The 26092-nt window shown below is 47.8% G+C and overlaps 1 protein-coding gene across 1 annotated transcript in view; it reads left to right on the top strand.

Moving 5' to 3' along the window:
* Positions 1-26092, top strand: part of UBE2H (ubiquitin conjugating enzyme E2 H) — a 63809-nt gene that overhangs the window by 37020 nt on the left and 697 nt on the right. Inside the window, exons 4-7 of the mRNA XM_030455823.1 lie at positions 10037-10076; positions 10811-10863; positions 16341-16469; positions 25721-26092. The exon at positions 25721-26092 is cut by the window's right edge and continues 697 nt beyond it. Of these exons, the coding sequence (XP_030311683.1) occupies positions 10037-10076; positions 10811-10863; positions 16341-16469; positions 25721-25845 (347 nt within the window). The 3' untranslated portion in view covers positions 25846-26092. The remainder of the gene's footprint in view (positions 1-10036; positions 10077-10810; positions 10864-16340; positions 16470-25720) is intronic.

The raw sequence follows: 26092 nt of genomic DNA, 5'->3' as shown, positions 1-26092 counted from the left end.
TGAATGGAGGGGGGGTGTGTGGGTGTGACATTTTCTGCTTAAATTGTTTCATCCCTTCTAATGTTCCTTTTGCTGTCTTCCTTTCCCTGGGAGCAGCTTTTCTGTCAGCTTGCCTATACCTGTTGGGTTGTGACTGCCTTGTTCCAGACTCCTAGCATGTTTCCCTTGCCCTAGGAGTCTCTGAGTGGCTGAAGAGCCACCTCCTCTCTTGCTGAGCCCCCCCAAAAAGGCTGCTTGTTGGGCAGGGGCTGCTGGAAGCACAGGTTACCTCCTGGGAGAAGCATCATGCAGCTGAGCTTTCATTAAACAATCCATGCTAGGTGAGGGTTGGCTCAGCAAAGCAGGGCTCAGCTCTGCTGCCAGGGAAGTGGAAGCACCAAGGGGAGTTTTAAGACCCTGGGAAGCTCCCAACCAGCTGCAGGAAGAGGTTTGTTTTTCTTTGGTTCCCATTTCTGCTGCTCCAACCCAAGTTATCAGGACAGCCAGGGCTGAGTGATGTCTGTTCTCTGGGCCAGCCTGATCTCTGCACCACTGCTCTCAGGGACAGACTTGGTATGCAGTGCCTGATACTGGTGGTTTGGCCATTCCAGATAGCTCCAGAGTAATCTTTCATCCCAGCTGAACCAGGAGCATTCACCAGATCCTGTTTTCTCTCCCAGCAGGGAGGGGGAGGGTGGATCCTAACCCAGCAGTCCCCAGCCAAGCTTGAGCAGCTCTGGCTCACTCAGGAGCAGGAATGAGGTGGGAAGAAATTTGCAGTGGCCCTTTCTGAGCTGTAAAGAGATGGAAGTGAAGGATTTCAGAGGTGGTGGAGTCTGGGAACGGACAGAACGTCATCAAGAGCATGCATGGAGCTTGTTTGCAAAACCCTTCAGTTCTCAGCACCGTGTGGCTCCCACTGGGGTGACAACACAGAGTTCAAATCAGCTGTGGAACTCCCTGGCTTGGATAAAGCATAGAATCCAGCAGTTCCTTTTCCTTTAATAAATCACACTTCTGTGCTGGAGCCTGAAGCAGAACTGCTGTCCTTGCAGCTTTCCTTGTTCCTCTGCCCCTGTAGGCTGAGATTTTTCTTTCCATCTTAGAAGATCTTAGTGCAATCCTTGAACATGAGATGGGCTTTCTGCAGGAAATCACACGATGGCTGGAAGCATAGCCACACGTTCCAGAAAGCTGCTTCTGAAAAAAAATGATGGCTAATGGTTGCTTTCTAATCTCTTCAAATTGCTTTTTAGCCCAGCATGGCTCTGAGTACATGAAAACTTGGTCTTCTTTTCTAAAGTGGGACAAAACCTGAAGAGGAAAGGTTTTTAAGGCAGGTTTCAGAGTTGTCATCTGGAGAGCTGTTGGCCTTTTCTTAAACCCTAAGTGAGTGGTGGTCTTCTTCACCTTTGAGGGTCTCTGACAGAAATTTTGGCTCAATGTGGGGGCTCTTTTCCTGCCAAACCTTTGCTCCCTGGTCCCATCCCTTCTCAAACATGCCTGGCATTTATTTCCTGCCCTCCTCAGGTTGGTAATTACTGTTGTAGTCTATTAAGTGATGCCACCCTGGGGGACAGGTCCCATATTGGTGCAGGATGAGCAAGAGCTGGCTAATGCACAATAAAAATGGAAATGTGCACCCTAGAACATGACTAAACAGAGGCAGATGTAGGGCAGTTGTGTTGGCTCTGGGCTTGAGGTGTGAACTATAACTCCACTCGTGATTCTGCCCCAAATATCCAAACCTTCAGGGTTAAAATAAACTCCCTGCACTTGGGCAACTTTGGTAGAGCAAAACCAGCTCCTGAAAAAATACACTCAGTTGCTGTCAGAAGCCAGTGAATGCTGCTGCTCTTAAGGCTTTTGTCAATTAATGTAAATATCCCTGGGTGCTTATGAGGACCCAGAGCACTCCCCTGCTCAATGTTTGGTTCCAGTTTTGCTTTCTCCCAGACAATATGTTATGGGCTGTTTATGATTTCAGGAGCCCTGCTGGCACTGCTTCACTGCTTTTCCCTTCCCTCTGGGATTTAATATCTTCAGGGGAACTTTCTGCTTAGTTTGTGTCTGCTTTTCCAGAGGGGAGTTGGGAAGTACTTGCAGTACTCTTTGGAGCTCCCAAGTCACGAGGCCTCTTTGTGTAAATTTTGTATGTTTTTAATCAGGCTGTCTGCCTGCCAAGAGCTGGAGATTAATGCTCTTTGATGCCATAAACAGGGGAGGAAACTCAGAGTGGGAATGTCCTGCCCTGCTCAGATGATAGGAGAGGTTGGAACCTGTGAACCTGGGAGCCTGAACTCTTACCTGAAAAGCACCGTGGCATTTATTTTCTTACTGAAATCTGCAGAAAGGATGTTGGATGGGGCTTGGAGCACCCTGGGCTGGTGGGAGGTGTCCCTGCCCATGCAGGGGGTTTGGAACTGGATGAGCTTTAAGGTCCCTTCCAACCCAAACCATTCCATGATTCTGTATTAGGCTGGCACTGAATCACTCTGGTTCCTTAATAATCAAATGTCACAGCCATAAAGCTTTTGTGCAATATGCTTGGAGCCTCAATTGCTGGAATAACTTCTCTGTATTTATACACAGCTTCCCTTTTCCTTCCATCTCTGACCAAGTTATCTTGCATTTCTGTTTCACCTTTCTCCTAAGTGTTGTGCAAAACAAAACCCCCGGTGTGTACACAAACCAGATTGAAATGTGTGTGTATGGATACAACAGGCACTGTGGCAGCCAGCACAGGGTTTAGCTCCAGCCAGAGCCTAACAGATCTCTCCTGGCCTCTGCTTAATTTTTCTTTTTGACTGCAGCTGCTATTTTTACTTCCAGCTCCTCTCTGGATTGCCTTACATTTCACTACTTAGAATTTCATGAGTCACTTATCGCCTGTGACCATTCCCAGCTCCCTCTTCCCTCCTCTCTGTTGATCTTCACTCTGACCTATAAGCCCCGTGGAAATGCTTGGTTCTTTTCAAACAACATTTAAGGCTTTGTCTAAAGGGAAAGATGAGACAGCTCCAGGTAATCTGGAGCCCTCTCTCCACTCCGGGTTTGACGCACAACTCCGCACCCTCCCTGGGTTCCCCTGGAGGGGATGGGGACAGAATGAACAACCCAGGGTGGGTGTTTTCAGCCTGGCTTGGCACAGATTCAGGGCATCAGGTGAAGCTGCACCTCAGCAAGGAGGTAAAGTGATATTGAGGCAATTGCTTTGTGCTAATTCTGGATGTTTTTCCAGAGATTGTCACTCAGAACACCAGCCTGTAAGCTTGTGGGTTTTACTTTTCCACTTCCAAGAAGGATCCCTCAGCAGGAGGTTCAGAGTTGATAGCTCTGTCACAATTTTCCATCAGCTGCTGCTGTATTTTTCTGTCCTGAGCTTTCCCTCTTGAAGCTGCAGCAGAATTATTTATGGTATTGTTTTGAAAAGCTACTAGAATCTGAGTATGGTAATAGAAACTCTTCTACTTCTCCTCTCAGCAAGCTGATGTTCCACAGCACCTCATGCCACCACTGTGCAGTGAATGCTTTCCTGGTGAGACATAAATACATACATACATATCAATATCTTTGATTCAGTTCTTAGAGCTCTGGATGGGCTCCTAACCTCTGAATTTCATAAAAAAAAAAAAGTGAGTGCTGGGTAAGATGTGCTCCTTTGAGGTGGGCAGATCCTCTGCCCTTCAAATGGGGAACTGCCAAGTGCTAAACCAGTTGTCCCAGTCTACAGAGGAGAACAGGTACTAAGTTGGTCACTGGGGCAGAGTTCTTGCTCTTGTGTTTTCTCCTCCCTCCCCTGCCATGGTTTTTCACCTTGTGGTGCATGGTGGCTTTGTGATCACTTACACGAGAAGTTAGTCCCTGAAATGAGTGCAGTTTATTTTTAAAGATCAAATATTACAAATCCATCTTCCCTCATAGGTTTTGGGGAGGAGGAACTCCTAAACCTCAAGTCTAGCTTAATCTTATCTGGCTTTTTGGCAACACTGTGTGAGCATCTGGGAGATCTTTTTCCATTAGGTGGTTTGCCTGGTGATTAGGAAAAAAAAAAAAAGAGGGAAAACCACTGCTTGTGACCTCTCTATGCTTCACAGGAGTCCTTTTGCCTGCTGATCTCTGGGCTTGTAGTTCTGCCCCCAGCTCTGGGTGGTCACTCCAGCTGTGTTGATCTGCTGGGGTGTTTAAAAGTCACTGATTCCAGGGAAGGATGAGGCCACCTTGCCAGCCAGGCAGTCTGAATGATTTCCTGATAGGGCCTTTTAATCCTGTTGAGTGTTGGTTTGGCACCCTGGTGGTACAGGAGATGTGAATCTGTGTCATGGTTGTTCAGGTGGAGAAGTGTCCAGCTGGGCTTGTTCTGTGAGCAGACAGAGCTGATAAGACTCCCACTCTGATCTTATGAGACCTCCACTTCCAATCCTGCATCCAGGTCTGATATCACCAGCAGAAGAAGGACATGGTTCTGTTGGGATGAGTCCAGAGGAGGCCACAAAGATGATCCAGGGGCTGGAGCAGCTCTGCCATGAGGAGAGGCTGAGGAGCTGGGATTGTTCAGCCTGGAGAAGACTCCAGGAGGACCTCAGAGCTCCTCACAGCCCAACAGCACCAGGACTGCAGCTGCTGGGGTTTCATTTCACAGCTGCTGCTCCAAACCATCTCCTTTTTTCTGCTCCTCCTACTGAAAGCATCTTGTAACTCCTCAGCATGGCCAAGCTGGGTACAGAGTGGGTTGAGAGCAGCCCTGAAGAGAAGGATTTGGGGGTGTTGGTTGGTGAGAAGCTCAACGTGAGCCAGCAGTGTGCTCCTGGAGCTCAGAAATCCAACCCTGTCCTGGGATGCATCCAGAGGAGCATGGCCAGCAGATCAGGAGAGGGGATTCCCAGCCTCTGCTCTGCTCTTGGGAGACCCCCACCTCCAATCCTGCATCCAGGGCTGGTGTCCCCAGCAGAAGAAGGACATGGATCTGTTGGGATGAGTCCAGAGGAGGCCACAAAGATGATCCAGGGGTTGGAGCAGTTCTGCCATGAGGAGAGGCTGAGGAGCTGGGATTGTGCAGACTCCAGGGGGACCTTAGAGCTGCCCCCCAATCCCTGAAGGGAACCTCCAGGAAGGCTGCAGAGGGACTTTTCAGAAGAGTGTCCAGTGCTAGGAGAAGGGGAAATGGTTTGAAAGTGCAGGAGAAGAGGTTCAGGCTGGAGCTTAGGAAGAAGTTCTTCAGGAGGAGGGTGCTGAGACTCTGGAACAGATTGCCACAACAGAGAAGTTGTGGCTGCCCCCTCCCTGGAGGTGTTCAAGGCCAGGTTGGATGAGGCTTGGAGCAACCTGGGCTGGATGAGAGGTGTCCCTGGGCATGGAGCTTGGAGGAGATGAGCTCTAAGATCCAACCTAAGCCATCTATGATTCTATGACACATGGACAAGCAGCAGCAAGTTTGGGATGAGGGAATGGATATAAACCAGCTCCAGTCTGGAAATTTCCCTTCAGCTGGTGGTGGGAAGTCCTCTTGCTGTTATCCCTGGCATGGTTGGGCCATGCAGACACAAACCAAGTCTCTTTTTGGGTACCTCTCACCTAACCTCTGGCTGTACTTCGAGCTCAGATGAGCAATGAGGAACCTTTTGAAGAGCCACTTGTTGGATTGCAGGTTCCTGACTTGGAGGAGAAGCACCAAGGAGCACAGGAAGTTTGTTACTGCTGCAGGACAGGGTTGTGGAGCTGGAGCTGTAGGAAGGGTGCAGCTCTTTCCTTTCTTATTTTAGTTCCCTCTTTATTTGATCCCTCTTTATTTTATCCCTTGGAGAAGACAAGGTTCCAGGGAGGCCTCACAATGGCTTTCCAGTACCTGAAGACCTACAAGAAATCTGGGGAAGGACTTTTTACAAAGGCATGGAGTGACAGGACAAGGAGAATGGCTTTAAACTGGAAGAAGGGAGATTTAGGTTGGACACTGGGAAAGAATTCTTCACTTTGAAGGTGCTGAGATCCTGGCCCAGGCTGCCCAGGCAAGTTGTGGCTGCCCCATCCTGGAAGTGTCTCAGGCCAGGTTGGATGAGAGCAAACTGGTCTGTTGGGAGGTGTTGGCAGGGAGGTTGGAACTAGATGATCTTTAAGGTCTCTTCCAACCCAAAAAAAAACATTTTATGATCTTTTGGGCCAAGGTAGGAGACCCTTTCTGCATCACAGTCCCAGCCCTGTGGGTGTGGTGGTGATAGGGGAGCAATTGATGTGGAACAACCTCTTGCAGGAGCTTTCTGCTTGATGGATCCACAGGAGTAGAGCTGCCCTGGGAATCCTCTGAAGTTATTCAGGTATTTGGGCTCTGCCTTTTAGAGGAGAACTTGCAAAGCAGCTCCCAACAACACAAGAGGTTCTGGCAGTGCCTTCCAGCTCTATCCTTTAGCCTGGAGCTGTTCAGGAAGAGATGGTAACACCAACATTAAGTCTGAAATTCCTCCCTCCTTATCTACTGTGGCTTTGCTGTCCTGGAGGAATGTGTTCAGCTATTGTCCAACCACAATCCTCAATCTTTAACCTGACTTCAGATCAGTGCCCTGGGTGCTCAGCCCCATCCATGGTTGGTGCTTTGAGTGTGGTGAGAGGAAAACTTCATTTCCTGCTGGGATCCCTCCAGCTGCTGGAGCTTTATGAATGCTTGCAGCACCAGGGAAGATTGACAGCCTTTCAGTTAGCTGATTTTTAATTTAAAAATCTGTTTCTCCAAAGGTTTCTGTCAACCCAAGGAATGATTACTCCAGGGCTCTTGCTGAAATACCAGGAATTTTGGAAGGTCTGCATCTGCACATTGGTCTCAGTGGCTTTCAGGGTCCCTTTCTGTTGTGTAACTCCTGTGTGGATGTTGAAGGTTTTTTCTGTCATGACCCAAAGGTTTTTTGTTTTTATCCAGTCCTACATTACCTTTCAAGGCAATCCTGGACCTTAGTGTTTCTATTAAAAAAAAAAGTGGGCTCTGCTGCTCAGATTCCTCCCAAGTCTTGTTTTTTTCAGTGTTCAGTGTGAATATTGTTTTAAAAATGTTAAATTAAGTGTTGACATCCAGTTCAGCACACAGATTGGGAGCTGCTCAGGCTGTCACCCTGGCTTCATGCTCCAGGCTGTGGTGAGAACCCAAAAATCAAGACCCTCTCCCTTGGACTCTTTAGGGAGCATTCACCCAAAGCTTGGCACAGGGTATTTATTAGAATGTGCTGTATTCAAAACTCTGGAAATAAACCTGCCCCAGTGTTTATGCTGGCTTGGGAGGGCTTTGTTTTTATTCCCAGATTCCTCTTGAAATCAGAATTTCATTTTTCTGTGGATGTTTGTGCTTGCTTTGTCTTTTGTATTTGTAAAAACAAACACAGAGCAAGTCAGTATTAGTAGAGCAACAGTAGCACTTTATCACCCCCAGGTCACTTTGTGTTTCAAATAAAGGAGGAGATAATAATTTGAGCTATTTCTGGGTCAGGAATAGGAAAGATGGGAACAGAAGCTGCTCCTGGCTTGGGCAGTTTGTGTCTGGGGGAGAAGGAGACTGGGGAGACCTTGAAGAGCTGCAAGAAGAAGATGTGGCAACAAGGTCAGAAGCAAGGAGTGCAGGGAGAGGGTGCTTTGTGTCCTTTCTTGAAGAACAAACGTTTCATTTGCAAAGCTTGAGACCAAGGAGAGTGTGAAAGAAAGGATTGTTCCTTGCCTGGCTGAATGCAAAGATGACAGAGAAGAATTACAGATCTCCAGCACAAGAGCTGCTTGAGCAGCTCTGATCTCATCTCCCTGGATATTGAGTGCAGCTTAAATGTTGAATTGCAGCAATAAACAGTTGACCAAAACCTTACCAGGTGGGTTTGCAGCACAGCTACAGTTGGAAGGCACTAGGAAATAGCTGAAATGATAAAAAACCCACAAAATGGGAGCAGGCATCCTAAAGAGAGCCACCCTGCATCCTAAATACCAGAACTAGGAGTGTTTAATTCAGCAAGTCTACACATTACCATCCTGTTTTGTTACCTGGTGTCTTCCCCCATCCTTTCTTCTGTTCTGCTTTATCAGAAAATTGTTGTGGGGTTTTTTTTTTCCCCCACCTAAGAGAGAGAAAGGATTTAGAATCAGGATCAGTGCTCGCTGGAGCTTTCCAGTGCCGGCGTAATTGGGTCCGTGACCTGATTTAAACTTGTGTGAGCTGCCATAATGTAAATATTTGATGGAACTCCAGCTTTCTTTTTTTAAGTCTGCTTCAGTTTTGCAAGCTAAATCATGGCAAGGTATTACTGAAAGGCACTTGAGAGCTTGGAGTTGTTCATGTGCTTCTCGGGGGTTCTTTCAGAGCTTATTCTGGTATCAGGCATCGTTTCAGCCTTGTGTTGTATTTATGCAAAAAGCCAAGCAGTGCAACTAAACATGAAATTGTATTTGTGTCATAATACATGGAAAGAAAGGGTGCTGAATCCATATGTCAGCTCTTAATGCCAGATGGGAACCATGCTGTCACTCAAACCACGATTGCTCTGTGCTTGGGCAGAGATGGATGTGGCTGTAGTGGCTCAACCAGAGAGGCTGGATCAAGGTGGTGAAGGTAGGGAGTTGATTGAACCATAAACAGTGACTGCTAGAGAGGAAATTTCCAGTGCTGGAAGGAATTTTTGAAGTGGATTGAGTCAGTATCCAAGACCTAAATTTCTTCCCCATCTTCATAAACGTGGGCCTTTGTCAGAAGAAATAGTTGCTGTTAGCTGAAGTAGGTTTCTGCTTGTGGTAGGAAGGCACAATTCCCACGTGGAGTGCTTAGAGGGTTTTACAGGCTGTGGGATAGTGGTTAAACAAAGGACAGAAGGTTTTGTTTTAAGTTCTGGAAAAAAAAATGTGATGTGGAAGCAGCTTAACCTGGTACAGAAACAAGAATTGCAGCAGCTCTTCTGGGCAGAGCCCAAATGATTCAGCCAAGCCAGCAGAAGCCTATAGGATACTTGATCCATTTGGCAGTGAAATAACTGGAAAATCCAGTTTTCTGTGCCTGCTGTGTCTCTGTTCTGCACTGGGGATGTGTCCCACACCCAGGGATTTGGATTCCTCCCAGTGAAAGGGAAGAGTTGGGAGTTTGGATTTTACATCCATTCACAGCCATCACCTGAAACACTGAACTTTGCTTTTGGGGTGGATGTGGTTTACTTTTAGCCAGGCTGTGGTGCCTGTGTAAATACCTTTGGTTCTGTAAACTCAATTAGTGGAGGAGGGGGGAGTCTTTTGTTGGTTTTTTTTTTTTTTTGAAGCACCATCTGTCTTGGACTCAAGGTTAAAGTTGGCAGCTGGAGAACATGGCTCACCTACAGCTGCTCTTATCAGGCACAGTCTGTAAAGTCTGAGATAGCTTCTGCTGTGATATTGTAAGTCTTGAAACCACAGGATTATTTTTTTTTAAACAATTTGTTTTGTTAGAACAAAGTAAAGAAATCACTGTCAGATCTTGAAGCCTCCAACGTGGACAAAACCACAGCAAGTTTCTCATTCTAGACCTTGCATTTGAGCAGTTTTCTGGGAGACCAGAGGTACCAGCTGAGGAATTCAATGCTGTATTGATGCAAAATGTTAAGTTATTGGCTCTTTGCAGCAGTCTCTGCCTTGCTGGTGTTGTGACTTCATAGAAAATCTTCCTTCAAGAAAAATTAATCTTAAAGCAAATGTTGAGCTGAAGTTTTGTGTTGATTCAAAAGACCTTTGCAGCTTTTAAAAAGGCTTCATCAGATGTGGGTGCTCAGTGGTGCTGGTGGGCAGTTCTTTTCCAGGTAATCCTGAAGCAGAAAACCTTTGTGGCACAGTTGCTCTCTACAAAGAGGTTTTTGGGGGAATTTTGAGGGAACGGACACAGACCCAGGGTCAGAATATTGCCTGAGTATTTTAAAGGTTACGTGGCTACATATAGCTAAGGTTGGGTTTTCCTTGAAACTAGGCAGATGAGTCTTTGTCCAGTAAATTCCAGGCTTTTCTTGTGAAGGAGAAAGAAAAATAAATTAAAAAAAAGTCATTTTTTTTCTGCTATTTACCAGTGTGTTTCTCTTTACAGGATTCATGAACAAAATTTTCCATCCCAACATTGATGAAGCGTAAGTGAATCCCCAGTGTGTGGTTTTCCTCAGGAGTTTGTCTGATTCTCTGTTGGCTTTGCAGTAAGATGCTGATGTGTTTTGTCTTTGTGTAGAGTCAGAGAATCAATTTTGGTTGGAAAAGACCTTTAAGGTCATCAAGTCCAACTCTTAACCCAGCACCACCAAGTCCCCACTAAACCATGCCCCTCACATCTCTAAGGCTTTTAAGTCCCCTTCAGGGGAGCCTTTTCCAGCCTTTTTAAGTCCCCTGGGCAGCCTTTTCCAATGCTTGGCAAGTTTTTCAATGAAGAAATTGCTCCTAATATCCCATCTAAACCTCCCTTTGTAACAACTTGTATTGCAACAGGCTTGATTTACAGAAAGTTCCAAGTTGCCCCCTTCTCACTGGCATCACACCAGATCTCCCTTGTTAGCTGGAGGTTATGTCTACATTTAAATTCTTCAAAACACAAGATGTTTTGCCACAGTTTTTGCAGTTGAGGTTGATGAGGGGAGCCACCTGTTCTTAAGCATCTCCAGCAGAGCCCCAATAAGTTCAGTAATGACTCCAATTTTCTTTCTTTTGTGCAGTGTTAAGATTCATGCAGTTAAAGGCACCTCCTCTCTTAACCACATAATCATAGCTTACCTGGAACAGTGGGACAGGGGAAGAAAAGGAGCAGATTATATTAAACCCCCTGAGTATTTTGGAGTGTGACTGTGTTTAATTCCATCCTTTCCATGTGTTTCAGGTCGGGAACTGTATGTCTAGATGTAATCAATCAAACCTGGACAGCTCTCTATGGTGAGTTTGGTGTTTCTCTGAAAGCTGCTCTCATGAACATCCATATTCAGATGATCATAGGACAACTTTTGGGTTGTTGTTTGATTTCTAACTGAAGTTCTGGACTCCTCACTGAGCCAAGATCCCATGAAAAATAAGGTTTTAGTGTGAAAAGGCTTTCATAACCTGTTTTTATGCCAGAGGGGTGGAAATATTCCATCACCTTGACAAAGGAACACTTAATCCATTGCTTGGTGTTGTCTGGCAGCTACACAACAGCACCCTGCCATGATTCAGCTTGGAAAGAGAGGAGTCTCTAAAGTGAAACTTGGTCCCAGCTACCCCATCCACATTTCATACTTGCATTTCAGCTGGTTTTCTTTGTACACAAGGCTATGATCCCACTTCTACAGAAGATGGCATCAGAAATGGTTCCTCTTTGCCATGGCAGCATCATTTCATTGAAGGCTCAGAGGTGATCTGCCCCATCATGGTGCTGCAGAATGGGTCAGGTTTCCCATGAGGTTGTTTCTCACTATAATTCAGTTTTTTTAGAGCTATAAAAGGATCAGGTCATAGCTAAAAACTCATTAAAATGACATTTGGGGAAAGCTGAAGTTGTTTAAAGAAATGCAGCTGAGTATCTAGTCTAGGATGGCTGCATTTTAAAAATGGGAACTTCTTCAGATGTTCCAATTTTGCTTTGTGGAAGAGTATTCAGGGAAATGTGCCCATCAAGTCCTTCACCTTATTCCACAAAAAAAAACAAACTGATTTTTGCCTCTGTAAGTGAGAGCTTTGAAGCAGTTGCTAAGAGAGATGAGCTCCTTCAGCCTCCTAGCAAGCACAGTTTGTAAGGAAATACCAGACCTGATGAATCCTGGGTGGAAAATCTCTACAGCATCTTGTTGATCCTCAAGGAGCTGTTGCTTGGCATCCACTTCCCATGGTTTTCTTGTGAGAGATCAGCTTACTCATGGCCCAGGTGGAGCTGCTAATGGAGGAGGATGATGATCTTGTGTTCCTGGGAGGATCTGCTGCACTTGAAGGCAAACTAAAGCAGCAAACTAAACTTTTCTGCTGGAGATAAACCTGCGTGGTTTGGGTGGCAGCTGAATCCTGCTGCTGTTCCAACTCTTAAATGCCACCTGCAGATCCTGGGGGTGGCTGGACAAAAAGAACCATTCCATCATGGAATGGCTGAGGTTGGAAGGGAGCTCAGAGCTCATCTCCTCCAAGCTCCATGGGCAGGGACACCTCTGATCCCCTTCTCTTTGTCTCTCTTCTGCACAGAGGTGTCCGTGGGAGCCACGCAGGCAGCGGTTCCTTCAAGGGATCCTTCAGGGATCCCAGCAAAGCAGTTCCCTGCTTGCTGTACAACCTCTTGCTTCTTCCTGGCAGAAATTGAAGGTTTTGATCTTGGTGGCCAAAGCCAGTGTGGTGACCTTGCAGTCTGGTGGCCCAGATCCCTGCTTGTCCTTCTCAGCTAATCCTACAGCCTCGGTACAGAGCCTGGGCCAGACCTGTGTTGATTTTAGGGCTGGAGGGGGAGATTTGGCTTTAAAGATTCTTATTTTTCACCGAATCATAAGATGGTTGAGGTTGGAAGGGAGCTCAGAGCTCATCTCCTCCAAGCTCCATGCCCAGGGACACCTCTCATCCAGCCTAGGTTGCTCCAAGCCTCATCCAACCTGGCCTTGAACACCTCCAGGCAGGGGGCAGCCACAACTTCTCTGTTGTGGCAATCTGTTCCAGAGTCTCAGCACCCTCCTCCTGAAGAACTTCTTCCTAAGCTCCAGCCTGAACCTCTTCTCCTGCACTTTCAAACCATTTCCCCTTCTCCTAGCACTGGACACTCTTCTGAAAAGTCCCTCTGCAGCCTTCCTGGAGGTTCCCTTCAGGGATTGGGGGGCAGCTCTAAGGTCCCCCTGGAGTCTGCACAATCCCAGCTCCTCAGCCTCTCCTCATGGCAGAAGAAAATTCCTCCAGTTTAACTTTTGTGCTCTGTCATTTTGGGTTCAGCTTTGGGAGCCATGGATAGCATTGGATTTTTTTTTTTTTTTTTTTTGGAATGTCACCTGTTTATACCAGAGGAAATGGGTTGGGCAATTCAAGAAGCAACTAAGGAGGAAGAAACCCAGAATAGCTACCAGGAAATACAGGAGAACCTCATGGTTAAATTCCTCCTCCTTTTCTAATGAAGTGTCAGATCCTTGGTGCTCTGGTGAGGCTTCCCACACATGTTCAGGTAGTTAAACCAATGCAGCTTTTGAGGCCTTGAAAGAAAGGGGGAATTCCTGTGGCCTCTTAAACCATCAAAGAAAACTCCCTGTAGTGTCCTGTGAGCTGTGGTGGCCTTCCAGGGCTCTGCTTGCTCACCCTCCATGATAGTTTAGAAGGAATACTTGATACAAACCTTCTCCATGGAGAGACTTGACCCAAATTTTACTGATATTGTCCAAAACCAATCCCAGGGATGAGAGTTAATTGATTTACCCAAGGCCAAGCCACTGCTGTGGTAAAAAGTATTCTTACAGAACCTTCTCACTGGGGTTTGTGGTCCCTTTTTTGGATTAGGAGCCATCTTCCAGTGGCTGTTTTGGTTTATCTAGAATCAGCTGGTGGCACTTGGCCACTCTGTGCCAGCCATGGCAGACTTGGTCAAGGTACCATAGTAGAAAGAGATTTCTCCAGCAGAGTTTTAAAGTAAAAGTTTATTTTTTTTTACTTTAAAGAAGTTTATCCCCTGATTTCTTGGTGGTGGTGCTGTGAAGCAGTTGGTTGATGCAGTATCACCCTGAGGATGTGGTGCCAGGATACTGAGGTGCCATCCCTCTCTATCCTAGGATGCCATTTTGATAGAAATCACAGAATTATGAGTGTTGGAAAAGACTTCTAGGAACCTCAAGTCAACCCAACAACCACCATGCCCTCAGCTGCCATGACCCCATGGTTTTTGGACACCTCCAGGGATGGTGACTCCACCACTGCCCTGGGCAGCCTGGGCCAGGGTCTGACCACTCTTTCAGTAAAGATTTTTTTTTTCCCAATATCCAATCTAAATCCTTTGATCCTCTTGAGCAAGATGTGACAGCAATCCCATTGCTCCATCTGCAGAGGTGCTCATGTTGGGTGAGGATTTGCTTGGACCTCTGTAGCTCCTCTGAGGCTGCATCTTCCTTGGTGATGAAGTCAGAGCTGGTTTCCTGTGGCTGCAGCCCAAAGCCAGATTTGCACTTGGAGATCTTTCCTGCCCACTGATTCTGATGAATCTTCCAGACAATTTAAGTTCACTGAGATCCCTGCCCTCTGTCAGAGCTGGGGGAATTCAGGAGCTCCCTGAGGCTCAGTGGTGCCTCTAAAAGGCAGCTTGTGGTGGTGGAACTCCTCAGGTGTCCTGATACCTCCACTTTGTTCTAAGCTGGAGGGGACTGGTGATGCTCAACCCCAGGGAGGATTTCTCTACCCCCAGGAAAGAAACACTTCAAGCCTTTAGTTGGGGAGGGTTGGGGAATCCTGCTAAAAGATGAATAAGCTGGAATATAGGAAGTTCTAGCTCAGCATGAGGTGAAGCTGAGGGAGCCCTGGCCCAGGCTGCCCAGAGAGGTTGTGGAGTCTCCTTCTCTGGAGCCTTTCCAAACCCCCCTGGCTGTGTTCCTGAGTGGGCTGCCCTGGGGGATCCTGCTGGGGCAGGGGGGTTGCACTGGGGCATCTCCAGAGCTCCCTTCCAACCCCTGACATTCTAGGATTCTGGGCCTGACAAAGCTGATAGGTGATGTTTGCAGGTGGAAAGAAATTTCATTTTTATCTGAAATCAGTTTACTCATTGCAGGGCAAAAAAACCCCAGGTAGCTCAGGAGGACTGGGAAGCACAATTCTTTTTGGGTGGGTTTGTTGAAAGCAAACCAATACTTGTTGCTCATTGCGTCAGCTTCCCAGGGCAGCTTTCAAGCTGTGGACTCTGCCCTGGGGAGCTTATAAATACTCCAAGGGTGGGGGGCAAGAGGAAGGGGCCAGTCTCTTTTCAGTGGCTGTGTCAGCTCCTAAATCTCTAAATGAAGGCAGGACAAGTGTCTGCCACCAACATCCCAGAGGGTTCTGTCCTCCTCTAGAAAAACAGATCTTGATGTTCCTCAGCTGTGGAGATCCAGGGAGGTTCTCCTCCTCCTCTGCTCTGCCCTGGGGAGACCAGAGCTGGAATCCTGGCTCCAGTTTGGGGCTCCCCAGTTGAGGAGAGACTGGGATCTACTGGAGAGAGGCCAAGGGAGAGGTGGGAGGGTGAGGAAGGGACTTGAGCATCTGTGCTGGGAAGAAAGAGTGAGAGGCCTGGGGCTGTTGAGGCTGGAGAAGAGAAGGCTGAGAGGGGATGTGCTGAATGTCCATCAGTAGCTGAGGGGTGGGGGGCAAGAGGAAGGGGCCAATCTCTTTTTGGGGGTGGGCAGGGAGAGGCCAAGGAAGACTGGGTTGAAGGGAGAAGAGAGGAAGTTGCAGCTCAGCATGAGGAGAAAGTTGTTGAGGGTGAGGCTGAGGGAGCCCTGGCCCAGGCTGCCCAGAGAGGTTGTGGAGTCTCCTTCTCTGGAGCCTTTCCAAACCCCCCTGGCTGTGTTCCTGTGTGGGCTGCCCTGGGGGATCCTGCTGGGGCAGGGGGGTTGCACTGGGGCATCTCCAGACCTCCCTTCCCACCCCTGACACTCTGTGACTTTATGGCTCTATGAGTAGAGGTCTCCCTGTTAGGTTATGGTTGGACTTTTGATGATCTTGAAAGTCTTTTCCAGCCAAGGTAATTCTGTGATTCTGTGATTCCAAAGCTCCTGAGGAGCACTGGTGACGTGGGGCTTGTTTCTGAACACCCCCACCACTGAAGTGTGGCACTTGTCATCTTAGGGCTGTGGGAAGAGGGGTTTGTGGATCCACAATTACTCATCAGCACCAGGAGTGTGTTCCCTGTGGTGGGTTATTGGGTGACAGATGCCAACTGGCACCAAGGTGTTAATGTGAGGGCTTCACATTCTGCAAATTGTTTTGAGGTGGAGGAGGCACTTGTTGGTTGCTCTTTCTATTAACACAGCTCTGGAAGATGCTCTCTGCTTGTCAGACATCACTTTAGTCATGGAGCTTAAGACTTTTAAAGACAGTAAGAGGAGAATTCAGTGGGGGGTGGAGCACGGTGCTGTTTGGTTTTCTTTATTCCTTTTTTTTTTTGGGATACAAGCCAACCATGGCCATCATCTTTGCTTAACCCACAGCACAATTTTGGGATGCTGAGTGACTTGAGCAGAGAGCTGAGGAGCTGCAGAACCCCTCCAGCAGCAGCAGCTCTCTCCTGATCCAGGCATCTGCTTTCCTTGGTGCTGTTTCCTTCATTTTAACTCTTTTTTTAGGTTTTTGGTGCCCTTGAAGATTTGAGCTGCTGTTTTAAGTGCTGGCCTTTGCAGGATGATTAACCAGGCAGCCTCTGGCTCTGTGGGCATGACCAGGTGTCTTTCTTTCACTTGCAGATCTCACCAATATATTTGAATCGTTCCTGCCCCAGCTGCTGGCCTATCCCAACCCCATAGATCCCCTAAATGGTGACGCTGCAGCCATGTACCTCCACCGACCAGAAGAGTACAAACAGAAAATTAAAGGTAGGAGTGAAAATAACATGGAATCCTGGGGTGGGTTGGGTTGGAAGGGACCTTAAAGCTCATCCAGTTCCCACCCCTCTGCCATGGGCAGGGACACCTCCCACCAGCCCAGGGGGCTCCAAGCCCCATCCAACCTGACCTGAGACACTGACAGGGATGGGGCAGCCACAGCTTCTGGGGGCAACCTGGGCACCCAGGGGCTCAGCACCCTCACCCCAAACAATTTCTCCCTCCCTCCCTCCCCAAGAAATAGAATCCTGGAATGGGTTGGCTTGGAAGAGAACTGAAAGCTCAGCTCATTCCAACCCCCCTGCCATGGGCAGGGACACCTCCCTCCCAGATTGCTCCAAGCCTCATCCAACCTGGCTTTGAACACTGCCAGGGATGGGGCAGAGACTCTTTTCCTGGGCAACCTGGTTCTAAAGCTCAGCACCCTCACCCCAAACTGTTTCTCCCTCCCTCCCTCCCCGCATGCCCAAGATCTCCTCTCCATCTCCCCTCTTGCAGCTGGAAACCCTTCCCCCTCGCAGGGTCCCATCCCTCCAGGCCCTTGTCCCAAGTCCCTCCCCAGCTTTCCTGGAGCCCCTTCAGGCACTGGAAGGTGCTCTAAGGTCTCCCCATTGCAGCCTTCTCTTCTCCAGCCTCAACACCCCCAACTCTCTCAGCCTGGCTCCAGAGCAGAGCTGCTCCAGCCCTCCCAGCAGCTCCAGGGCCTCCTCTGCACTGGCTCCAACAGCTCCGTGTCCTTCTGCTGCTGGGGACCCCAGAGCTGGACACAGCTTTACCCCAGAGGGGTCTCCCCAGAGTGGAGCAGAGGGGGACAATCCCCTTCCTGGCCCTGCTGCTCACACTGCTGGGGATGCAGCCCAGGACATGGGGGGTTTGATGCCTCTCTTGAGCTTCTCCTCACCCCACACCCCCAAGTCCTTCTCCTCAGGGTTCCTCTCCAGCCATTCTCCACCCAGCATGGATTTTTCTTGGGATTGCCCCATAGTGCAGCAATGAGTGGTGTCACTGTGATTCCACCCTGGGGGAGTGAGAACTTTTCTTTCCTCCACATTTGTGTCTCAGTGCCCTTTCCATTCCTTCTCCTTGCATTTCACATGAGGACATGTCAGAAGTGAGCAGTGGACAGAGCTGCTGCTGGGATGTTTGCAGGATGTGGGGCAGGGTTTTTAAAGCTGTTAACAGACCCTAAGGCTGGAAAGAAGCTGCATCTAGCACCATTTTGAGAGATGGGAGAAACAATTTGGAAGAAAAGGTGTGTGACCCAGGATGGGACAGAGGAGAATGGCTAAACTCAAGTGGGAGCATCCAGGAGCACAATTATTGGATTGAAAGGAGCTTGTTAACAGCTCTGTCAAGGAATGGGTGATGCAAAAGAAAACACTTTTGCACTGTGACAGAGCAGGAATTGCTGGTAAATGCCAAGTAATCATTTGTTGCTACTTCCTAGTTATACCAAAGCTTTTTAGTGCTTTGCCCCATTCAGGGAGTGCTGTTGGAGCAAGGTGCAGAGCAGTTAGTGACATCTGGAAGAGTGTAACATCCTGAAGATGGTTCTGAAGAGGAGAAACAAAGAACTGGAGGAGCTGAATCGAGAGGACCCAGTGGGGTTATGAGGTTGAATGTGTCAAAAGTGCCTTCAGATAAGAGGGGAATGATTTATCTGGTGAGCAGGATGGGGTCACAGGAAGGTAACTTGGCTGGGGGAGCCCAGGCTAAACATTAACAGTGGTTGGGGAGGGAGGTGGCACTGGGTGCTTTGTCTGCTCTTGAAAGGACATCTGAGTCCTGTGCAAAGGCCTGGAGTGATAGGAGGAGGGGGAATGGTTTTAGATTAGAGTAGATTTAAATTGGATGTTAGGAACAAGTTCTTTACCATGAGGGGAGTGGAACAGGTTGCCCAGGGAGGTGGTTGAGGCCTCATCCCTGGAGATATCCAAGGTGAGGCTTGAGGAGGCTCTGAGCATCCTGATCTGGTTGAGGGTGTCCCTGCTGACTGCAGGGGTTGGACTGGGTGACCTTGAGAGGTCCCTTCCAACCCAAATTATTCTGTGATTCTGTGACATTTCAGAGAAGGCTGTGAAGTGGTCAGTACCTCCTTGGGCTCCCAGTAAGGCCACTCAACTACTTGAGATAAGACTGGGCAGAGAAGGAGTGTTGAGCCCAAAAGTGAAGAGAGAGATTGTGGTAGTTTGGCCTGTGAAACTTAAGAAAAAAAAAGATAGAAAAGAAGAATTAGGCTTCATGTTTGCTCTCTGCCTTCCCTAGAAGCAGCTGCCTGCAGAGAGGAACAGTGGGACAGTCCTATGACAGAGCTGTGGACTTTTATTTCTCCCCTTAATCAGTGAATGAAATCAGAATTTAATCCAGTGGTGGGAAGTTCACAGCCTTTGGCCTTCAATGATATTTTTTAGAGACCATAACCACCTGATTATTTTTATTAATAGGCTTTTTTTTTTTCCTTTGGTTACTGAATAACCATAAAACTTGTTTGTCAGTGGGAGCCTTGCCAAAAAAAAAAAATAATAGTTTGCAGGGCCTCTTCATTAAGGCAGAACCTCCATGAGCTGCACCATCTGACTGTCTTTTGCTGTGAGCTGAGGTCACAGCTTTCTTCCCACAGCACTGTGGAACTTTGCTTGGTGTTCAGAGAACACAACTACCCCAGAAAAACTTGGGGTTTGGTGGGGGAGCCATTCCAGCAGCTCTGCCCACATCACTCCTGAGTGGTCAAACCTTGAGTCACTCCTTACTGATGGAAAATGACTCTTGCTCAGCTGCATCACGTTTGAGGGTGGAACTCCAGATGAGGCCAAGAGAAGCTGTGATGTAAACACTGAGTTATTCAGCTCACTTTGCTTCATTCCTCTTGACAGCTGCATGACAAGATCTGGCCTGCCCAGGATCTTGAAGTCCATTGCATTTTTTTAATTTGTTTTTTTTTTAGATGAACAAAGCTTCTGGGCAAAGTGGTTTGTCAGATACATTTTTGTGGCCAACTAAAGGAATTTGGGTGTCCTCTATGCTTGAATCATAGAACCATAGAATCATAGAATAATGGAATGGTTTGGGTTGGAAGGGACCTTAAAGCTCATCCAGTCCCAACCCCCTGCATGGGCAGGGACACCTCCCACCAGCCCAGGGTGCTCCAAGCCCCATCCAACCTGACCTGAGACACTGCCAGGGATGTGGCAGCCACAGTTTCCTTGAGCAACCTGTTCCAGGGTCTTAGCACCCTCAAATTAAATAACTTTTTCCTAATGTCTACATGAAACAGGAATTAAAAAAAAAAAAAAAAAAGATATACCCTGATGGCAGCCAACAGCAGGAGCTTGAAGGAAGATCTGAGGCCTTGGGGAGGCAAAGTGGGAGAGTCTGCTCCTTCCTTTCCATCCTGACATCCAGATACCAGGCCATGAAGATGATCTGGGAAGAGTTTTAAGTGCTTGCAACACATCTCATGTTCTATGTACCCAAGAGTCCTGGCTCTGCTGTCTCTTCCCAGGCGTGCGTGACAAGTGTGAGCTGGAGCTGAGCTCTGTCATCCCTCATGTTGTAGCATTTTTAAAAAACAGCCTTGGACATGTTTAAAATTGATGTGATGGATTGGAGCAGCTTCTCTGCTCTGGGAAACTCAGTTCTGCAAATCAATGATTTATGGGGTGGATTTGGTTTTTTTTTCCCCTTCATTTTTTAGTTATGAGCTCTTAGGGCAGTTGTTTGACATAGAGTGATGGTGAAGAGGTGGGTGTAGGCTTAGAGATGTGGCCTGAGATTTGTAGTGCTGGGATTCTTGGTAGGAGACCCAAACAAGTAAGGATTTAGCATGAAACTTGTGCATGTCCATCAATACCACAGATTTGCAGCTGGGAAGTGTGATGAGAGCTGTCAGTTTGGTCAAGTAATTCATGGACACAGAGCCAAATGGGCCTTTAAGATCTCCCTGAGAGTCCTGGGTGAGATGAGTTACCATAGAACCATGGAATGGTTTGGGTTGGAAGGGACCTCAAAGCTCATCCAGTTCCAACCCCTGCATGGGCAGGGACACCTCCCACCAGCCCAGGGTGCTCCAAGCCCCATCCAACCTCACCTGAGACACTGCCAGGGATGGGGCAGCCACAGCAATCCTGGGAAATTTATCCCCAGGATAATCTGTGTGAGGGCTCTGCTTGGGTCAGGTTTCTGTCATCTGGGTCCTTTCAGCCCTGTCCCCTTCTGCAGGGTCAGAACCCCCCAAGTGGGTCAGTTAAATCAGCTGATGGAAGGACTGAAGTTCTCCCATCTTTGGGCATCCTGATGGACACTGGATGCAAGGAGATCCAAATGCCCCTGGTTTGTGCAGCTCTGAAACACTCCCTGGAACAGCACTTGGGGCTTTTATAGCTCAGTTGGAGATAGACCCCAAAACCATATTGTCATAGAATCATGGAATGGTTTGGGTTGGAAGGGACCTCAAAGCTCACCCAGTCCCAACCCCCTGCGTGGGCAGGGACACCTCCCACCAGCCCAGGCTGCTCCAAGCCCCATCCAAATTGGTTTGACTTGCCTGATCATTGGCAGAGCACCAGAGGGTGGGCTTCAGCTCCTCAAAAATGGCTCAAGTTTTGTTCAGCTGCTGGGAATTGATGCTGAACTCCCATGAGTGCTCTCTGCCTTCCTCTTTGGTGTAGAGATAAGTAGGAAAATGTCCCTTTGGGGAGGGTGATGCTGAGTGACAACAGCTTGAAGGGTACTCAGGGGCAGGGTGAAGGTTTGCCAGGACCAGAGGTCATCTCTGGGAGCAGTTTTCCCATCCCATGAGTTGGCTCTGGAGTTCCCATGGAGTTCTTTGAGGTGGTGGAGTGGTTCACAGGCATGTACCAGCCAGGGGTGCAACCACAGCTTGTTGTTGTTGCTCCAGGGTTTCAAAAGAGATGAAAATCCAAGTAGTGTTTCCCCAGTAGGAATGGGATCATCAAGGCTTTCCCTTCTTGATGTGAACAGGCTTCTGGGGAAGATGATTTGTCAGGATGATTTAGGTGTTGCCATTTTCTTCCTGTAATAGACTGAGGAACCAAGTTAAATTCAACGTTCAGCAGAGAAACTCCTTGGAAGTTTGACTTTTCCCTGATTAAACCTGCACAAAAACTCAGCTCTCCTGGGGAGAAGATGGCATTTTAAGTGCTTTAAGTTGTGTTTTGGCTTAGGCTCAAGCAAGCCCTTTCCAGCAGTAAGAAATTGTGGCTTCCATATCCAAATCTCCAGTGGCCTGGAGAGTGCTTGAAGTAGTCAGGGAAGAAATTCTCCTGGCCTGCCTTGGTCATTGGCTTGTGGCTGATGCATCTGGGGACTCCTCAGGCAGCTACAGCAGTGATTTTAGGTGGGTTTGGGGTAAGATTGGATGGAATGTGTTTCCAGAGTTCCTGGTAAGGAGTTGCCTTTGTCATCCAAGGACATCTGGAGTCTTCCAGCAAAGGGAACCCAAGTTCTTGATTGTGGAAGGAAATAACAACTTCTTTGGGCAACACCCCTTTTCCAGAGGGAGATTAATTCTTGGGAAGCTCTGGGAAGGGAGTAGCCCCTACAAAGGATGTGTCATGTTGGCATCTTGTCTCCTCAGCTCAGGAATCTCACCTGTTCCCACCCACCTTCCTGGTCCTGTGGTTGGACTAGATGATTTCTAAAGGTCTTTTCCAGCCAGAACAGTCTCTGTTTCTCTGCCTTTTTTGAGGGTCTACTCCTCAGTTAGGTCCCTGGTCTTTAAACCATTAGAAGCCTGTCACACCCATTTTCTTCCTCAGTTTGTAGTGTCCAGCTCTTGGCTGATGATCCCTGTTCCCAGCTCTGAAATCCTCATCTCCAGATCAGGCAGGGTTTAGGCTCAGGAAGACATGAGCAAACCCCTTTGTGGAAGGGGTTCTCAGCAGGTAGGACCTGAACATGGAGCCCAAAGAGGCTTCTTTCTTGATGCCATGTGGGCTCCAGCAACCTGGGGGCAGTCTGAGACCTTGAGCTCTCTGTGCTTCCCAAGTTTCTGTTGCTGCCTTCATCAGTTCTCAACAAGTTCTTGTAAAAGAGATTTGAAGAGCTGCTCTTGTAGTCCAAGCAAGCAGGTGAATAATGGATCTTCAACCCTCAGACTGAAGCTGTCTGACTCATTAGATGGAGAAGCTGAAGCTCCCTGGGCTCAGAAGCACCTTCTAGACAATTCTCATGGCTTTTCCAAGGCCACCAGCTGCTCCATCCTGACAACTCTTCCATGAGGTGTTGGCTTTGGCTTTCTGTGTCTGTAATACACTCCTGAACCCAGAATCATGTGGGTTTTGGGCTCTGTGTCCTTACATCAGCTCCAGAAACCTGGGAAAATACCTGATGATGATGATGCAGATCTCTTGCAGAGGATTCTCCCTTCCAGGAGGCTGAAGGATGGAAGAGGCTGAAGGAGAGTTGGCTTGAAGAGCAGCTCTGCAGAGCAGAAGCTTTAAACTCTGTGTTGTCTCTGCCATTGGATGTGTCCTCCCACAGCTTTGTCAGTGAATCCACCTGCTGGATATGGTTATGGAATACAAAGAGTGATCTCTGCCCCTGGATGTGGACATCAAAGCCTGGGAGGAATTGAAGAACATTCAGCTAGGACAGATGCTGGGCTGGCACTGGGATGTGACACTCACATTTCCACACAAGATCTCATCTTGGAGCAGAAAGGGGTTGGTGGCATTCCCTCCCACTTCAGTTTTTTTAATACTGCTGTTTGGAAGAGGCTTGGTTGTATTTTGATACCTTCATATCTGGAAAGATAAGGGGGTTGGAGCAGAAATTCCCCAGTGGCAACATCAGCACAACACCTCTCTCCTCCCCAAAGTGACCTGTGGCTGTCAGGAGACTGAGGTGACATCAATTCTTCATCCTACAGAGCCTTTTGCATGGAAATCATAGAATTATGAAGGTTGGAAAAGACTTCTGAGATCATCCAATCCAACCATCAACCCAACACCACCCTGCTCACTAAACTCTGTCATCAGGTGCCACATCTATGTCATTTTGGACACCTCCAGGGATGGGGACACCACCAGTGCCCTGGGCAGCCTGGGCCAGGGCCTGACCACTCTTTCAGTAAAGAAATTGTTCCTAACATCCAATCTCATTTTACCCAATTTAGTTTTATCAGCTTGAGGTGGCAAAGAGGAGATAAAGAGGAAGACTTGAGATTGAGGTTGAGCACCTCTTGTGCCCAGGTTTCACCCTTGCTCCCTTCTGCTCCCCTGCATGTCTGTACAGAGGAAGCTTTCTCTCCCTGCTAGAGCCACCAACCCCTCCTCAGATCTTGGAGGGGACATTGCAGGAGCCACCTGCAGCTATGAAGTAAGGAAAGGGGTTGCCCAACTCTAATCTGATCCACTTCTCTTTGTCCACCTGCATGGAGGTGTCCATGGGAGCCACGCAGGCAGCGGTTCCTTCACCTGCCTGCAGGGATCCCAGCAAAGCAGTTCCCTGCTTGCTGTACAACCTCTTGCTTCTTCCTGGCAGAAGTTCAGGGTTTTGATCTGGGTGGCCAAAGCCAGTGTGGTGACCTTACAGTCTGGTGGCCCAGATCCCTGTTTGTCCTTCTCAGATAATCCTACAGCCTCGGTACAGAGCCTGGGCCAGACCTGTGTTGATTTTAGGGCTGGAGGGGGAGATTTGGCTTTTTAGTTTAAAGATTCTTATTTTTCACAGAATCATAAGATGGTTGACGTGGGAAGGGAGCTCAGAGCTCATCTCCTCCAAGCTCCATGCCCAGGGACACCTCTCATCCAGCCCAGGTTGCTCCAAGCCTCATCCAACCTGGCCTTGAACACCTCCAGGGAGGGGGCAGCCACAACTTCTCTGGGCAATCTGTTCCAGAGTCTCAGCACCCTCCTCCTGAAGAACTTCTTCCTAAGCTCCAGCCTGAACCTCTTCTCCTGCACTTTCAAACCATTTCCTCACTTTCCAAACCCAATTTAAAAAAAGTTCAGATCTTTCTTTTGTATTCTTCTGCTCTGCTTTCTCTTCTCATCCCTCAAACTTAGAGGTCAGCCTGGACACTTGGCCTGGTCTTCAGCTTGGCTTCAGCAATGTTTGTTCTGTTGGTTTGAAATCTCACAGCTTTATCTCTTCAAATCAGGCTCTGTAATGGTGGCATCTCAAGGGCTTTTGGACTTGTTCTCTGGATCACCACAGTAGCTCCTAAGTGAGATAACACCAGAGGATTTGGGTTGTTCCCAGCTATGAGTCTGCATGGTGCTGACATAGAAGCCTTGGAACTGTGCTGGTTTTCAAGGGGCTTGCACATCTCTAAGGTCTCCAGCAGCTGTTTTCACATGTTGGACAAGTCTGAGAAACTCCCTCAGCTTTATGGCTTCTCACAGAATATCAGCTTGGAAGGGACCTCATGGACCAGCTGCTCCAACCCTTCGAATATTCCTGTTGATCTGAGGTGTCCCAGCACCCCTTGAGCTGACTTCAGCCTTTCCAAAATGGGGGAATCCATCCCATCCTCAACCATGGTACCAACCATGATACCAACCATGATACCAACCATGATACCAACCATGGTATCAACCATGACACCAACCATGACATCAACCACCATAGCAACCATGGTACCAGCCATGGTACCAGCCATGGTACCAGCCATGGTACCAGCCATGATACCAACCATGATACCAACCATGGTACCAACCATGATACCAACCGTGATACCAACCGTGGTATCAACCGTGATATCAACCATGATATCAACCGTGATACCAACCATGATACCAACCATGATACCAACCATGGTACCAACCATGATACCAACCGTGATACCAACCGTGGTATCAACCGTGATATCAACCATGATATCAACCATGATACCAACCATGGTATCAACCGTGATACCAACCATGGTATCAACCATGATATCAACTATGATACCAACCATGCTATCAACCATGATACCAACCATGCTATCAACCATGCTATCAACAATGGTACCAACCATCATACCAACTATGATATCAACCATGGTATCAACCATGGTGTCAACCATGGTATCAACCATGGTATCAACCATGGTATCAACCATGATGCCAACCATGAGACCAACCATGGTATCAACCATGGTATCAACCAGGATACCAGCCATGGTATCAACCATGACACCATCCATGACCCAACCCAACCTTCAGTTGTCATTCACTCCCCTTCTGCTGTTGAATATCTGCTCCTCACATGTTGTTTTTTTTCCTGTCCCCTTCCAGAATACATTCAGAAATATGCAACAGAAGAAGCACTAAAAGAGCAGGAAGAAGGCACCGGGGACAGCTCATCTGAGAGCTCCATGTCTGACTTCTCGGAAGACGAGGCTCAGGATATGGAGTTGTAGTAAAAAAGGCAAACCTGCTTTTCAGAGAGAGACTCTTTAATTTCCTAACCATGAGAAGCAGACTATAATATTCATATTTAAACAAAGCAATTTTTTTTATTACTAAACAAGGTTTTTATGAATAATAGCATTGATATATATATATATATATCACCCTTTAGATCTTGATTTTTTTTTTTTTTTTGGTTGTTTTGGGTTTTTTTTTGTTTTGTTTTTTTTCTCTTGGTCATTTCTTGAACCCGAGGTG

Source organism: Calypte anna, chromosome 1 (genome assembly GCF_003957555.1).
Source record: "Calypte anna isolate BGI_N300 chromosome 1, bCalAnn1_v1.p, whole genome shotgun sequence".
Classification (NCBI taxonomy): domain Eukaryota; kingdom Metazoa; phylum Chordata; class Aves; order Apodiformes; family Trochilidae; genus Calypte; species Calypte anna.
Note: the sequence above shows the minus strand (reverse complement) of the source record. Positions and strands in the feature narration are given on the sequence as shown.